Source organism: Tasmannia lanceolata, unplaced genomic scaffold (assembly GCF_043159265.1).
Source record: "Tasmannia lanceolata isolate RefF3 unplaced genomic scaffold, GAP_Taslan_0.1 ptg000013l, whole genome shotgun sequence".
NCBI classification, from domain to species: Eukaryota; Viridiplantae; Streptophyta; class Magnoliopsida; order Canellales; family Winteraceae; genus Tasmannia; species Tasmannia lanceolata.
The window spans coordinates 18329035-18344485 of record NW_027518690.1 but is presented as its reverse complement, the minus strand read 5'-3'; the positions used below and the strand labels follow the sequence as shown (position 1 = coordinate 18344485).

General features: G+C 39.2%; 1 protein-coding gene across 1 annotated transcript; it reads left to right on the top strand.

Moving 5' to 3' along the window:
• The first annotated feature begins 2362 nt into the window (after nucleotides 1–2362).
• On the top strand, nucleotides 2363–4976 carry LOC143890887 (uncharacterized). The gene is made up of 2 exons (XM_077395570.1): nucleotides 2363–2507; nucleotides 3201–4976. The coding sequence occupies exon 2, from the start codon at nucleotides 3329–3331 to the stop codon at nucleotides 4757–4759; it is 1431 nt and encodes a 476-aa protein (XP_077251685.1). The 5' UTR covers nucleotides 2363–2507; nucleotides 3201–3328; the 3' UTR covers nucleotides 4760–4976.
• The last annotated feature ends 10475 nt before the right edge of the window (nucleotides 4977–15451 follow it).

Genomic DNA, 15451 nt, shown 5'->3' with positions numbered 1-15451 from the left:
AAAACCCCCCAATTTTAAGTAGCTTAATTTTTTGGGCTTTTCTATATGGGATTCCAGGAATTTTTTGGAAACTTTGGAATGGAAAACTATTTCTATGAGTTGCTACTTTTTTACACACGAAAAAAATAGATAAATTTGAACCAACCCTATGACCCAATCCATTACCACCATACATGCAGCACAACAGTTTGTTGATCATCCATTTAATGGGGGTGCAACCGTGCAACTCAGGTCAATTTTTGGGAATTCGGACTAAGCTTCAAACCATAAAATAGGGTTCGGGGTTGGGCCTGCCTGTAGCTCAATGGTTGAGGCTTTGATTCCCAACTTTGATGTGGCAGGTTTGATCCCAGCTTACCTACCAAAATAAATAAATAAATAAAATAGGGTAAGGTTTGGGTCGATTCCAATTCATTTTTTAACAAATCTCAACCCGACCCGACCCAAGTTGCACCCCATCATCTACTTGATGGGTGGAATTCGGGTTGATTTTTGCCACCCTAGGTAAGGGTGGATTCTGACTCCTGATTCCGGCAATCCAAATGCAGCCATAGAGTTTCTTACGTTATGATGTTTTTAGGCGTGTTTGGATTGACGGAATCGGGAATCGGAATTGGCTGATTCCGTCTCCGCCGATTCTAGAGTTTGGTTCAACTTATGTTGAAACTAACGGAAACCATGGGAAATAAAAGAGGGATTTTTTTACCATCTAAAGATGTGGCAATTTGCAAATAAACCCTTGTGTTTGGAGATTAAGCCCAGCTTAAAATATAATAATTCAAGAATAGCATACCAGAGCATAGATTCACCAAATAAGAAATTCAATCAAAGCAGAAAAAAGAGGGAAATAGAAAATTCAGACCCAGACACTGAAACAATGCATGCTCCCAAAAATTATTCAGAGCTTCTTAAATCAGTTATTTATCTTATGACCAATCACTTTAAATATACCAAAACACTCATTCCAAAACAATCACATTAAGAAATTCAAAAAGAACAAAAAAAAAATAAAAAAATCAGATTTACAAACAAACCCCATCATTTGGACCTCAAAATCCATTTTAACTAACACTATCTGCTATACCAACATATCAAAAATCATATCCTATGACATGAATGCATCAAACAAGATTAGAATTCATCTGCCATTGCAACATAATAACTAAAATCAATAAATTTCAACAAAACATAAAAAAAGAAGAAGCTCACACTATCCGCAAGAAATTCAAGATCTACAAAGAGCACTCATTCCAACACTGATGCATTTAGGGAATTCAAAAAGCGGAAAAACGAAATAGAAAAATAGATTTGAGAAACAAAAAAGAAAGAATGAAAGAAAGAAAGAAGCAAATAGTCGAATTTTCTTTTTCGTGAGATAGAGATTGAAGCATGAAAACAAGAAGGCGCCGCGTAGTTATGGGACTAGGTGGGACCCACCCAGTATGGGACAGGTTTAAAGAGCTAGCCTAACACGCTCCATCAGCTCCAGAGCTTTGGCATATTGGTTAGGTTATTAACATTTGGTATCAAAATAACCACCACCTCCCATGTTCAAGTTACGGACAGGTTGACCTGCAGAGAGGATTACAAGGCGCTGATAAAGAAAAGAGAAGTGATAAATTTGCACCCCTCGCACCCCTAAAGTCTGCCACATCAATTCACGTTAAAGGGGTGCGGATTTATCCTAGAGGGGTGCAAATTGAGGGGTGCGAATTATCCTAGAGGGGGTGCGAATTTATCATCACCCTAAAATTCCAGAGTGAAAACCACCAGAGTGGCAGGTGGTAGATGCAGAAGCGTGGTAGGATGATACAATCCTAAGCAGGGCCTGCGTAGGTATGAGACTAGGTGGGACCAAGCCTAGTATGGGATATGTTTAAAGGGCTTAGTCTAATGTGCTCAGCTCTCGAGCTTTTAGTGTATTGGTTATGTGCCTTGTCTCAACTCCTAGAAGGCAAAATAGAGCGTTAGTCCAACAACCTAGAAAAAAAAAAGGGAAACGATCTATTCATCCCCCTTTCTTCCCCGGACACTCCCTTTTCATGTAAAGCGGGTGCAACCTGGGTCGGGTTGGGTTGAGCATTTGCTAAAAAATGAATAGGAACCCGGAGCCGACCCAATTTTAAGGTAAAAACTCAACCTGAATTCCAAAAAATCAACCCGAGTTGCACCCCACTAAAAAGAGAAGTGGTAGCTCGTAAATACTAACTACACAAGAGTGGGTGGCACGGGGAAGAAAAGGGATCAAAATCAATGAAAAAGTTTTACAGCCTTTCTATGTAAAATTAAAGACTTTAGGAATAGTTTTACGATGTAAATGTTGATTAGCAGTTTCGAACATTCCTTAACCCCACTCAGATGATGAATTCTGTTCCGCTGACGAGAAATACGTGAAAAGAGTGTGCTTATCAAAACAAGGGCATGTAGTATTTATTCCCTGCAAAACCCAAAACCCCACTCAGAGGCATTTCACTGCTGAGAATCGAGCTGGAGTATATACAAACACTGTAAGTTCTCTCCACATAATGAATTCCAACTCTCTTTTTTTTTTTTTTTTCTTTTTTTCTAGGGTTTCTGAGGTAAGTCCGATTTTTCCCTTTTTAGCCCTGCATTTGTGTCAAAAATTGATTCTTAAGGAGATTCAAGAATTAGATTCTAGGGTCTTTTTCATGAAATTTCTTTGTGTCATTCGCCTCAGTGATGAATATTTTCATCTGGGTCATGAGATTTTTTAGTCTCCTTTCAAATTTTTAGAGCTAAGTAAACTTAGAATTTAAATTTATGGTTGAATGTAAATTGGATTCTAGGTTTTCCTTTTTTTTTTTTAAATCTTCAACTGGGTGATGATATTTTCTCACATTTAAGTTCAGAACTTGAATTTGGAAATGGATATGGTACATTAAAAGAAGGATAATAGGATGGTGATAAATGCGCCTTCTGTTTTAACCATGACCACCCTTCTTTAGTGTCTGTGTGAGTTCTTTCAATAGTTATGAAGCCACTAGGAGGGGGTGGCCCTGGTAAATAAAAGGGCTAATTTATCATTTCCCTATTAGATATTTTCTCACCATCCCTTTTCTTCTATTTTTGGAAATTTCTGACAGATTGGATTTGGAAGGAGAACCTGGGATTATTATTATTATTATTTTTTTAATCTTTAACTATGTCATAATATTTTCCTCCTTTATTGAAAATTTCAGATCATTTTTGGAAGTAGAAGCTGTGATGAAAAATCACAGTGGATTTTGTTGAATATATCGAATTCAAGATTTCAAAGTATCGGGGTTTAAATTCAACGAAAGTGAGAGATCTTGATAGATAGAAATAGATGGATTCTTTTAAGATAGAGGCTCTTAAATGTAAGCAAATGGCTGAATTAATGATTACTAGCGAGAATTATGAGGGTGCCAGGGCGATGATAAACAAAGCGAGACAGATTTTTCCGGGTCTTGAAGATGTTTCTGAGATGCAAGTCGTTTGTAACGTGCTCTGTCCCGCCAGCACGGATTCTCTAGGTTGCGGAATTGACTGGTATTGGGTTCTTCAGCTCGAACCTTCGGCAAATGATGATGAAATAAAATCCAAGTATTCAAAGCTCGCTTCCCTATTAGAACCTGTCGAGAAAATGTTCACTGGCACTGAATCTGCGTTGAAATTTATTAGAGACGCTCAATCTGTGCTTTTGGATGGCGTAGAGCGTTCGGTGTTTGATTTGAAGAGAAATGCGAGCAGGAGGGGTTGTAGATATTTGAATTTGGAGACACCAAATGTTAGTGAAGTCACAAATGCAGACCTGGAAGTGGTTGTTATGGGGAGCATATCTAATGCACAAAGGTCTTTCAGTAAAAGGTTTGTTGAGGGGATCAATGGTGAAAGTAGTGGAATATCTGCATCAAACAAGCTGCCTTCAAAGAAGCTAAGAGATTTAGACTCTGTGAATGCCAAAGAGCATGTATTCCATAAGCCGACGGAGAAAACCAATGCCCAAGAAGTGAGGATTTCTACTCAAATTAAGCCTCAAAGAAATGGAGGAGCAGAGAGACATGAATATAATGTATATTTGCAAATGGGTTCCAATGTTAATAGATCAGACTCAGAAATCCAAGACTATAAGCGCAAATGGTCGGTGAAGGATTTTGCTGAAGATCAGATATGGGCTGTATATGATGGTCCAGACGCCTTGCCCCAGTTATATGTGAAAGTAAATAATGTGGTCTCACCAAATGAAGTATGTGTGAAATATTTGGAACCTCACCCCATGCATGATGATGAGATCCTCTGGGTGGAAGAAAATCTACCATTTGTTTGTGGGATATTTAGAGCCAGTAGAACGACTATTAACTTGGGGATGTCAAAGTTCTCTTTCCTTGTTAAATGTGAGCGGAGTATGAAGAAATCTTTCTACAAAATTTACCCAAGGGAAGGCGAAATTTGGGCATTGTATAAGAATTGGCACAACCAATGGAAGCTTTCTGACTATAACAACTACCAATGTCATGTTGTTGAGATCCTCTCAGATTTTTCAGAGGAAACTGGCATGAGCATCGCAAGATTGGACCAAGTGAACGGTTGTATGACATTTTACCAGAGGGAATTGTATGAGGGGTTCAAGTTGGTACAACTGCTTTCAAGAACGGAGTTGCTTAGTTTCTCTCATCGGATTCCGGCTTTTGATGTGCCTGGCATTGAAAAGCATGGCATCCCAAAAGGGTCATGGCACCTCGAACCCGATGCATTGCCACCAAAATCCCGCGCATAGTTTTCGCTGGAGCTTCTTTCAGAAGGGACGGTATGTGGCTTGAAGATACATGTAAATCTTGTGAGAAAGAGCTAACACAAATTATTTTGCTGTAGTAACTGGTGCTATTGTACTTCACTGATTTTGGATGTACTCGGATTGTAGTCCTGGTACTTTTTGAACGCTCCAATGTTTCTTTTTGTAATTAAGAAAGCAGTAGCCTATGCACTTGCAAAAACCAATGGTGTTTGTTGTTTTGAGGTTTTAAGCATGCCATGAAGTGAAAAGGTTGTTCTCATATGCCCTTGTTGGAAACCAAAGGAGTCCATAGTGTTGTCTGCTCTATTCGATTCTCCCTAATAAACTGACTGATTAGAACGGGAATTGAGAGGACAAAAGATTTCATTTCAGCATAATCTCTTATTTTAATCACGATTTTCTCTACACGTACACATCTATCTCATTAGTTTGCTAGTGTTGAACATAATATACTGTCTTTTTTTAATGGATTAAACATAATATGCTTGGGTTCTCTCTTGATTGTCAACATTTCAATACAAAGGATTGCTTCATTCGGTGCTTTCTTGGCATGTGCAAACTTTCGGAAGCATCTGAACTACAGCCCTCAGAAAAAGCAATGTTGGTAATTTTAGAAATCTCAAGTTCTAAGACCTATGCTAGCTGAGATTCAATTGTTTTGAAACTATGAAGTTACATCAAGGCAAGAACAGAATTCTCCACCTTGAGCTGCTCGAATCCTACAGTAACTTTGGGAATAGTCGTCTGATATGAATGGCTTCCCTTCAACTTAAGAACTAAAGACTTAATGTCAGCTACATGAGGAGAGCTTTAGTATTGAACCCGCGGAAGAGTTGTTGGCATGGGCAAATTGAGTGGCTATTGACAGATTTCTCGGCTACCACATTCCACAACCATCCAAGATTTTTGCTTCTTACCTTTGTTCAGAAGATGGCCACCGTTTCTGCACATTTTTCCCTGCACCCGCATTGAGTCCCTTTTACGTTGGCCGCGTTCTTGTCCGAGTCCGCATTTTTCATTAGAAAGTCAATTAAAACTATTTTGACTCTCTCAAGTTTTGATCGACGATAGGATTACTATACTGATAATTGATTTTCATTTGCTGCCATGCGTGTCTCCCTTCAGCTATGGGTGCAACTCGGGTCGGGTTGGATCTGGTTGAGGCCAACCCTAGACCCGAGATAGCATTCCCTCAACTCTGACCTGAGCCTCGGGTCAAGGATGGTCAACCCTAATCCAACCCGCCTCTAAATCTCTCAAACCTAACCGGGTTGAGTCAGGATGGGTTCGGGTTAGCTTAGGGCAAAAACAGAAAAATACAGAAAAAAAACCCTGATTTTTATAAAATCACAACAAAATTAGAGGACTGAGGATTAGTTCAGGTTCGTGTTGGTTTGCCCAAGGCGTCAACCCTATCCCAGCCAGAAATTAAACCGGCTTGGCTTTTCCCAACCTTAACCCAACCTGGCTAAAGGAAATGCCAACCCAAGCCGAAATCGGGTTGAGCCCGTCGGGTTCGGGTTGAGCCCAACCCAAGTTGCATCCGTACCTGCAACAACAGCAACAGTTGCTTTTCACTTCCATTAATTGTATTTGGTATGAATCATCTGCATCTCTTTATAATTTTATTGGAATTTAGACTCAGTTGAATTCTCCCTTTTTCAGTTCATTAGAAGATTTGATTGTTTTATGATGTAATAAGGATTTCATGTTGTGCTGGCATGAGTTTTCTTCTAGTGTTCTATAGATTCGAAACCATTAACTGAAATCAAAGAGAGAATTTGATTCCTTGTGTTCTAATTCCTGAGGTGGAGTTACAGTGAACTAATTAGAATGAAAATTCAGTTTCTACTTATTGTTTTTTATTTTTCAATGTAATTCATCCTTGTCTAAGAAGTTATTTTCCCAATATCATCATTCTATCTATTTGAAATTACATCTATCGATTGTCTTGACTTGTTGATTCCTTTCAATCCAATTATTTCAGTGTTCCTACTTTCTACTAATGATCTGAGCTTTAACTCTGGATCCTCCCAACTGCACATTCAACATGATTCAGATTTGATACGAAACTTCTTTAGATCGATTAGCTGATCATGTTTCTTTAATTAGTTATCTGTTCAACAGTCGAAAGTGAGTAACGTTAAAAACAAAACACCATTTCATGTTTTCCTTGTCAAGATAGTGTTATTCTGTTTTTTATTGAATGGGCTTTTTCATTCATCCGTTTATTTTACGTTTCTAGGAGGGTTACTGTAGGTTTTAAGCTACCAGCTATATGCTAATCAAATCTAGATGAATTTTCTTAACAAAAAATATTCACTTAGTATGGCTTGTTGTCTTGACATGTGTTCTTTTGTCCCCATTAATATTATTTTGACATGTAGAATGATCCTGGATTGGCAACTTTCATTCTTGGAAATGATCACAACAGGCATCATTCAAAAAAAAAAAAAAAAAATTTTGGGTTGCAGAGTCAACTAGTGGAACTTATGTGTCAATAGTTTTTGACAAGAACAGAAATTTAGACCCTACTTTTTGCAGCTATCCGCATTCCGTATTTTTAATTAAGACATCGAGTCATGGGTGTTTTCAGTGTTTTTCAGTGTACTAGAGTATTGTTGTGGAGCTACTACAAATTTTCTTATCAAAGCGATCCAAGTCTTCTTGACCTTAGTAAAGAACACATTAAAATGGTAGAAACTACAAAGGGTTGGATTTCCATATACAGGGGGGCCTTATATGATGCCTTGTACCACAAACCGCTAAAATTTTCTTAAAATGCTACATTTTCACCTTTTATGGGATTCTTATTCCATAAAAGTACAAAGGGCCCACTTCATAGAATGATCAAAACCTTTCATTTGCTGAAACCTTTACAGATGAGAGAGTTAGGATCATCCTGCACAACCTCATAAAATCTCTACTCCATCAACCTGTCGCACTCCATCTACCTAATGAAAATTTTTTCCTTTTTTTCCTGTGTTTTTTGGTAGGTAAGCTAGAATTGAACCTCTGATCTTAAGGTTACAGAACAAAGTCCAACCAATTGAACTAGAGGCTCAACCACTGCTGCAGATTTTAAATACTGAAGTTCAGTCTATTATAAAAAAGGAATAAGACATCGAGTCACAAAATTTACTATGTGTCAAGAGCATAGTTACCGAAACGGAAACGGGAAACGGTACGTGAAACGCGTGAAAAAAATCGAAGGGGAAACGAGAAGCGGGAAACGATAGAGAAACACATGTGAAATGCATTGTGAAATGTCTTGGGAAACGCAAGGGAAACCTAAAGGAAACGCTAGTGAAACCAAAAGGAAACGCTAGTGAAACACATAAATGTGATGGTAACACACATTAATAGGAAAATGCTTGTACTAGAATCTTGAATATAATATATATAATTCTAAGTTCTAAGTCTAACATAAGCAAATACAATTCAAAATTCAAAGTTCAAAGTGATAAATCATAAATATGCATTTCAATTTCATATCATATCAATCATAAAACAAAATTATAGAAGTATAAAAGGACAGCCCTATTTAGTGTATTTATGACTATCCTTTTTAAACTAGAGAGGCTGTCCACAGTAAACTAAAGGGGGTATAATATATCCTTTCAAAGTCTTTAAAATTCCAAGAAACGCGTTTCCCATTTCTTGGAAATGCGTTTCCCAAACGTTTCACCGACGACTTGGAGGTGTTTCACAATTTTCCAAAGGGCGTTTCGTACCCGTTTTGAAAACGCGTTTCCCCCCCTCCCTAGGCATTTCTTGCATCTATGGTCAAGAGTTTGTTGTTACCATGCCCATTGATCGTTGTTCGTAACCCAAGAAACCGCTTGAATTGGAAGCCTTGATCTCCACTCTCATGTCACAAAATTTGCAAAAATTGTGAAATGCCCTTGTGTTTTGGTATTAGCACCCCTTTACTTGCACCCCTAAGTTCCAAATGCTTGATTACAACCTGGTTTTGATATTTTTACTAATCCATCTTGTTCGTTTGTGTGTGAGATCCTACCCGAAGGGTTGTTGCTGTCCTTGGAAGATTTGTGCAAAATTTCACAGAAAATGGGCAAGAAATGGGGGGAAAAGATGAGCCGAATATGTGCAAATATCAAAATAGGTTGTGTAGATATCATTTCTCTTTTGAAGAAGGGGGGGGGGGGGGTGAATTCTCTTCAAATGGGTTGTCTCAAGAGGAAAAAGAAATCAAATGTATTTATGATTACTTCACCAAGACACCCCTTTGTAGGGTAAAAGAGTAGACATAAATGCATTGGGTGAGGGTGTCAAGGAAGATAATGGGGTGAAAATATATCATTTCCCTTTTCTAACCTAGACAGCCCTGTTTTGTAAAAAGAGTAATCATAAATTCACTAGTGGGGCTGCTGTCCAAGGAAGGAATAGGGGGTGTTATTTTATCATTTCCCTTTAAAAGGGCCAATCGATTAGGGTTTTAGAGAGGGGGTTTTCTTAAGGAGCAAGAAAAGAAAATCAGAGGGGAGAGAAGAAGAAGGGGATTTGCTGCCCCATCGTCGAGCCACCCTCCGGCCATCATTTCCGGCCACATTACCGGAGCCCCGATTCCGGCCCCGACCATCTTCTCTCCTCCAACACCACCACCACTCCATCGGCCACCACCTCCATCACTTCTGACCACTCCCTGTCACCAAGCCGAGCTTCATCTTCTCAGCCCTCATCCCCCCCAACCGAGCTTCCAACCTCCATCTCCTTCAACCCCAACACCTTTTCTACCGGCGAGATTGGTAGATTCCGGCCCGGAATCCGACCATCTCCAACCTCCACCTCCATTGAAACCCCCACCTTCTTCTACCTCCAAATCCCTGTTCTTTTAACCCCCATTGAAACCCCATCTCCTCTACTTCGTTAACCACCTCTATCACCATCACTACCACTAAACCCTCATCTCCTCCACCAAAACCCTCTTCTTAAACCCCATCTACTCCGGCCGTCCTTGCTGGAATCCGGCCTCAAACCCATTACCCAAAACCCATCTCCATCGAACCACCACCACCACCCTTCACGTCCCTACTTCCTTTCTCTCACCTCCCTAGCAGCCACCATTTTCCTACATCAAACCCATTTTTACCCGATCTAAACCCCACCCCATCAACAGAGCTCATTTTCCCTCTCATTTCTCACCTCCATCATCTCGATTTCTTGTCACCATAACCTGTCACTCGTCTGATCTCTTCCCCTGTTTGTTTTTATTTAAAACCCCCATTTCCACCATAGCCGAACACCATTACTTCCATAAATTTCTTTTCATTTTTCATTTCAGCAACCCTCCATCACCATCTCTTCCATTGTTGTTTGGGGAAAATACACAAAAAGAGATCGAGAGGGAATTTGCAGAGAGAAGGGGAGTGAGAGATCGAGAAAGGGGATTCTACCATTTTTTTCGTTGCCATCTTCTCGCCGGATCCAACCTTGCCGCCATCATCGATGCCGATCATCGTTCTCACGGCCATTGAAAAGCAAGGATTAGAGGAGACTAGAGCTCTATCAAAGAGGTAAACCCATCATTTTCTTCATCTTTAATTCCCTGTTGGCTCATTTTCATATCTGTAGGATATACAAATGCATGTGGGTTTGGTTTACTTGATATATTAATTTCCATGATTTAAGTTCTACATTTTTAGTTTTGGTTTATGTTGTGTCTGAACTTCGTTTGAGTTGTCTGATCCTCTAATTAAGAATAGTAGCAGCGAAGGAAAAGGAAGCAGGGATAATGAGTTTTGACATGGCTTGGACCTTGGTAAATCTAGACCCCATTGAAAGAAGAATTATTTCCATGTCTCATGACCCATTAAATCAGTATACCAATTAGGGTGCCCTATGGGTCATTTTGTCAATTTTAAACTTACACAGCTCCCTCTTATGTTAGTGATATTCTGCCACCATGTTTAGTAATGGGATAAATCTACTCGTGCCCTTCGTTTTATTAGATGTCAATGACTGTCACAATTCCAAGTGAGCGCTCACAATCCTTCATTCTATCAAGGAAGAACAGACAAATTGAGTTTGTGCAAATATGGAGCAGGAGAAAGATGTCAATATTTTCCTGGTATGTATTGCTTTGGAGATCAGACATCTAGTCCACCATGTTTTATTATCTGTGCGAGCTTAGCTAGTTCTTTTTTCTTGTTTCTCATTCTTAGTTCATTTTGTGAGAATTATCTTAAGAAGAGTTAAACTGCCATAAGTGCTCTTTGGGTAACGGGAAACCTGATTTGTTTGAGTGATTGTTGTGTGAATGGGATGTGATGACAATTTGTTCTTAAAAAAGTTACAAACAGAGTTAGTCTCTACCCCTCTATCTCTCATATCCCTTTGACCCTCCTAAGTGTGTTCCTAAATGACACAGAAAGGGAATCACGAGGAGTTTTCAATTGAAGTTTCTAGTGTACAAGTCCAAGCTGTACGATGATAGGTCTTTGTGTTTTGGTCTCAATTCTCAACTTGATCTCGGGCATTTCGATAATATATAATTGGGAATTGGACCCTTGCTGCCCCCTTTGCTAAAGATTAACTCCATACTATTCCATTGTGCGATTTTAATATGGGCATTCGGTTGCATCAGCTGGGAACTCGAGTCTTTGGTGTCTTTTCTTAATCTAACCTGTGATTGTCAGTACTTCATTCATTTATTATGAATAAGGCAAGCGAGACAGGTTTTGGCTTTCGAATGCGACCCTTATGTGATTTCCATGTAGACGAAGCTTAAGTTCCCCAAATTCATTTCATCGAAGTACCCTATTGTTTCTTCTCCTTCTTTGCTCTCGCGGTTTTAGGCTAATGTCTAGGCTTCACACTCTAGTCCTAGGGTTTATGTCTAGGTCGGGAATCCTCATCAGAGTTCAGGATTACCACCAATGTTCGATTCACTCGTTCATGCTAGGAATCCATCCTCATGGGTAGGCGATGACGGAATGTTTCTTGAGCCACCCTTTTTGCTCTTTATGTCTCTTTTCTTATCTCGTCACTTCTCATGGGGCTTAGGGGTTTCATCTTCTTCATGGTCATCATTTCTTACAGGGTTCGGGATATCTTCTTCGGGTTTGCTCTTCTCACGTTCCTAGGGATCCTACTCGGGCTTCGGGATTCCTTCGGTTATAGGGACATTTCCTTAGGTTTCTTCTCCATTCAGAGTCATTCTCTTTATGTTCCTCAAGATCCAAAAAATCATTTAAACATCTAAAATATCTTTCAAACCTTTCAAAACAAAAACCAAAATGGGCAAGGATGGTGATTAACAGGTCATTCGGAGCCCTCTCTTTATTCCATTTCCGATCTTGATCGTGGTTTTTTGGTTTTCATCGATTTTTCGACGTTTTATTGGGTTTTGGGACGGGTGACGACGTAGCGTGGCTCCTTCATAGGGATTGTCCTCGCTGAGCCCAACGATAGGCTGTGACGACCGCGAGACTTGTCCGATCTTTAGCGGATCAGGATCACTGAGCTCGATTCCTTTAGATTCGCTCCCTGAGTCTATCATATGTTCCCTTTTCTTTTCCTTGGTATTTTTGGTTCTCGCATACCAACGATTTTCTGGTTCCTTTCTTTCCTTGCATCTTTTAGCTTATCATGTTTTTGTCTTTGGTTTATTATGTGTTAGTGTTAGCCTGCTTACTTTGTTAGCATGTGATTGATTACTATTTTCTAGCATCTTTTAGCTCGTCTTTTGTACAGTTTCTCATGCTTATTTACATGCTTAGCTGTAGCATTTATCTGCTTACTTATCATGATCATATGCTTAGCTGTAATTATTTACTGCTTTCCTGCTTATCATATCTGCTATATTACTTGCTTATTCGTAGCTGTACATGCGGATGTTACTGCTTTTCTAGATGTGATGAGTTACGACTAGATGCGATGAGTTAGGATTTGTATGATTTATTTTCTTTTGCCCATCCCCGGGTCATGCATGCTTAGAAAGACGTTTTCTCGGGGATATTTGTTCCAATTTCATCTGATTTTTGCCCAAAACTCTTCAAACTTAATAATAAATGGCATAAAAGACCAGGTGCTTGCACTTGGGCGAATTGGGGGCGCTTAACACCTTCCCCATTCGTTATCAGGCACGGACTTTTGTATCTCTGGTTATCCGTTGCAACAGAGTATCTCATGGAATCCAGGGCCGACTTCCTTGGATGGCGACCCTTCATATTTCAGGTACGTCTTGGTTTTGAGGCTTTTGTCTTCGGATCAAGAGGTATCTCATTCATATCGCCACCCATGCTGTGAGTGGCATCATTTCGAGAGTTCTTTGATAGAGCTCTCCTTCTCATTGTGGAGACCTTAGAGGATTGACGGGGATCTCGTATCCCTCGCTCACCGTCCTCGGGATCGGTGTCCACAGTTACCTGTGCATTAGTGGCTTAAAAAGCCACTGATTGGTTGCTTTTTGTTGTCCCCGCAAAGGTGGACCCGCCATCCAAACCAATCAGAGGCTTTTTAAGCCACTAATGTGCAGGTACTCCCTGCGCAGCTGCGTAGGAACACTTTTCTGGGTCTAGATTCGTTAAGAATATGCTATTTAATTGAATAAAACTGAGTCCAATAATAACTTCTGGACTCAAAATCGGTTCAAAAAATACAAAACGAATAGGACCGAAGCAAGGTTTAATGGATGTGAGGGCCTACACATCCGATTTAGGTATTCTTAACAATATTAGGCTAAAGATATGACTTATTTTTAGATTAATGAATCTGATCATGAACAGGGGGATGAAGTGGGTCCATAATGGTTTTTGACATGTGTTGATCAAACGAGGTCATTTTGGGCAAAAATGATTTTTCCAAGGGGTGCATGAGGTTAGGTCATGTGTGTAGGACCTACCATGTGTATCACTTGGTGTGGGCCCACCATTACAAATTACGAATTATTCTTTGAAATGGGATGGATTTCATAAAAGATGAGAAAGAGAAAGGGCTAATATGATCAGATCACTAAAACGGGCATAACTTTTTAACCACTCGTTCAAAAAATTTGCAGATATACTTGTTGGGAACGTCTCGACAAGCGTTATAACTTTCTAATTTATAACTTATTGTGATTCTTCCACGAAACAAGTAAAAAATGAGCTTTAAAATCAGGGAGTCCCATTTGGATTGGAATTCCTGCCCACTAAAATTGTCATAACTCTTCAACCTATTTGCCAAATGTAAAGTGTATATATGTGTTGGAAAGGTCTTTTAAAGGGCTACAACTTTGTAGTTTACGATTTTTCCTAATTCTGCCTCCAAATAGGTAAATAATGAGCTCCAACGTTGGGCAGTCCGTTTTGGACGGAAATATTTCATAAAAGGGTGTGTTTTCCATATGTGAAAGCTTCTAAAATAATCTTGAAATATCTCTTTTGGTATAATTAGAATAAAATTCTTGCTTAAAAGGAACCCTAATTCGAAAACAACTCTATTTTAGAATGTAAAGGAAAGAAAGAAAGAGGAAAATATTGGAAACTTACTAAATATGGAGTCCTCACAAAGGAAACTTCTTATTTAATTCAAACTCTTAATTTTCTATATAAACAACACACAACCCTAGGGAGAGATAATCACAAAATTTCGTCCAACCTTGCTCCCAAGCTTGGAAAATCGTCCCATATTGGTTTGGGATTTGGATCATCTTCTCCACTTCATCTGTTCCAAAGTTCCATCTTATTTCTTCCATTCTTCTTCTATATTCGACATATTGGAGATTATTAGATTGTTCTTCGGAGTTTTTCTAGCGTTTATAAGGGTGTGTCAAAGCGAATATTCCGGTTCTACACACCCTAGAGACAATGATTAGCAATCAACGGTATGCGTTCTTTATCTTTTCAATCTTATATCTAGAAGAGCATGTTTAGGTTGATTTTAAGGTTTATTTTCATATATGATCTATATGGATGAATTTTTGATTGAAATTTCAGTATGATGAAATATGGATCATAATCTTTTAAATTCCATATTTTTATTGGACAATCAATTTTTCTCCAGTAAAAATCAATTTTCTTTGGTTTTTTCCTCAATATTGTTTTAAACTTGATTTTCAAAGCAAGTGATTGAAATCTGTAGACACCCCCATTTTGCTCGGCCTTAATCGATAAAGAAATTAGTGTGTTTCTATCGGTTTTCCAATGTCTTTCCTTTCCGCGTCCGTCTGTTACATTTCTAAATATTTTGGTCGTTTTCGTCGTGTTTTGCATGTTCCAGCTAAGTGATTGAGAAGGGTTGTTCGGAAGAATCCCAAACAAGAGAGAACTTGGACCCGTCGGTAGGCCCGCATTGAACATTTGTTTAAATTCGGATCAATCAGGAGGCCCGCATATGGTTTTAATGAAAAATGAGTTTTGAGCCTGCTTCGATCTAATGAATGAAGATGTCCATCAAGGGAGCGGTCAGGATCTCAGAGACGTTGTTTTAACAACCAATGTTGTTACGATCATCAAGTTAAGTTATTCGGATAAGCCTACAGAAATGATTTAGAGGGGCGCAGCCAATCTACATTATGTTGCATCAAATGAACAGTTCAGACCATTCTATGGAAGTGATTTGGGGCGCGCAATCTATTTGGGCCGTGAACCATAAATCGGACGGCTGAGATCATCCAATGGAAATATTTTGGGATGCAATTTCTGTGGGCCCATCAAATGAACGGTTTTG

Excerpts from the sequence above, each read along its gene's own strand:
- LOC143890887 (XM_077395570.1), top strand. The coding sequence starts at position 3,329 with ATGGATTCTTTTAAGATAGAGGCTCTTAAATGTAAGCAAATGGCTGAA.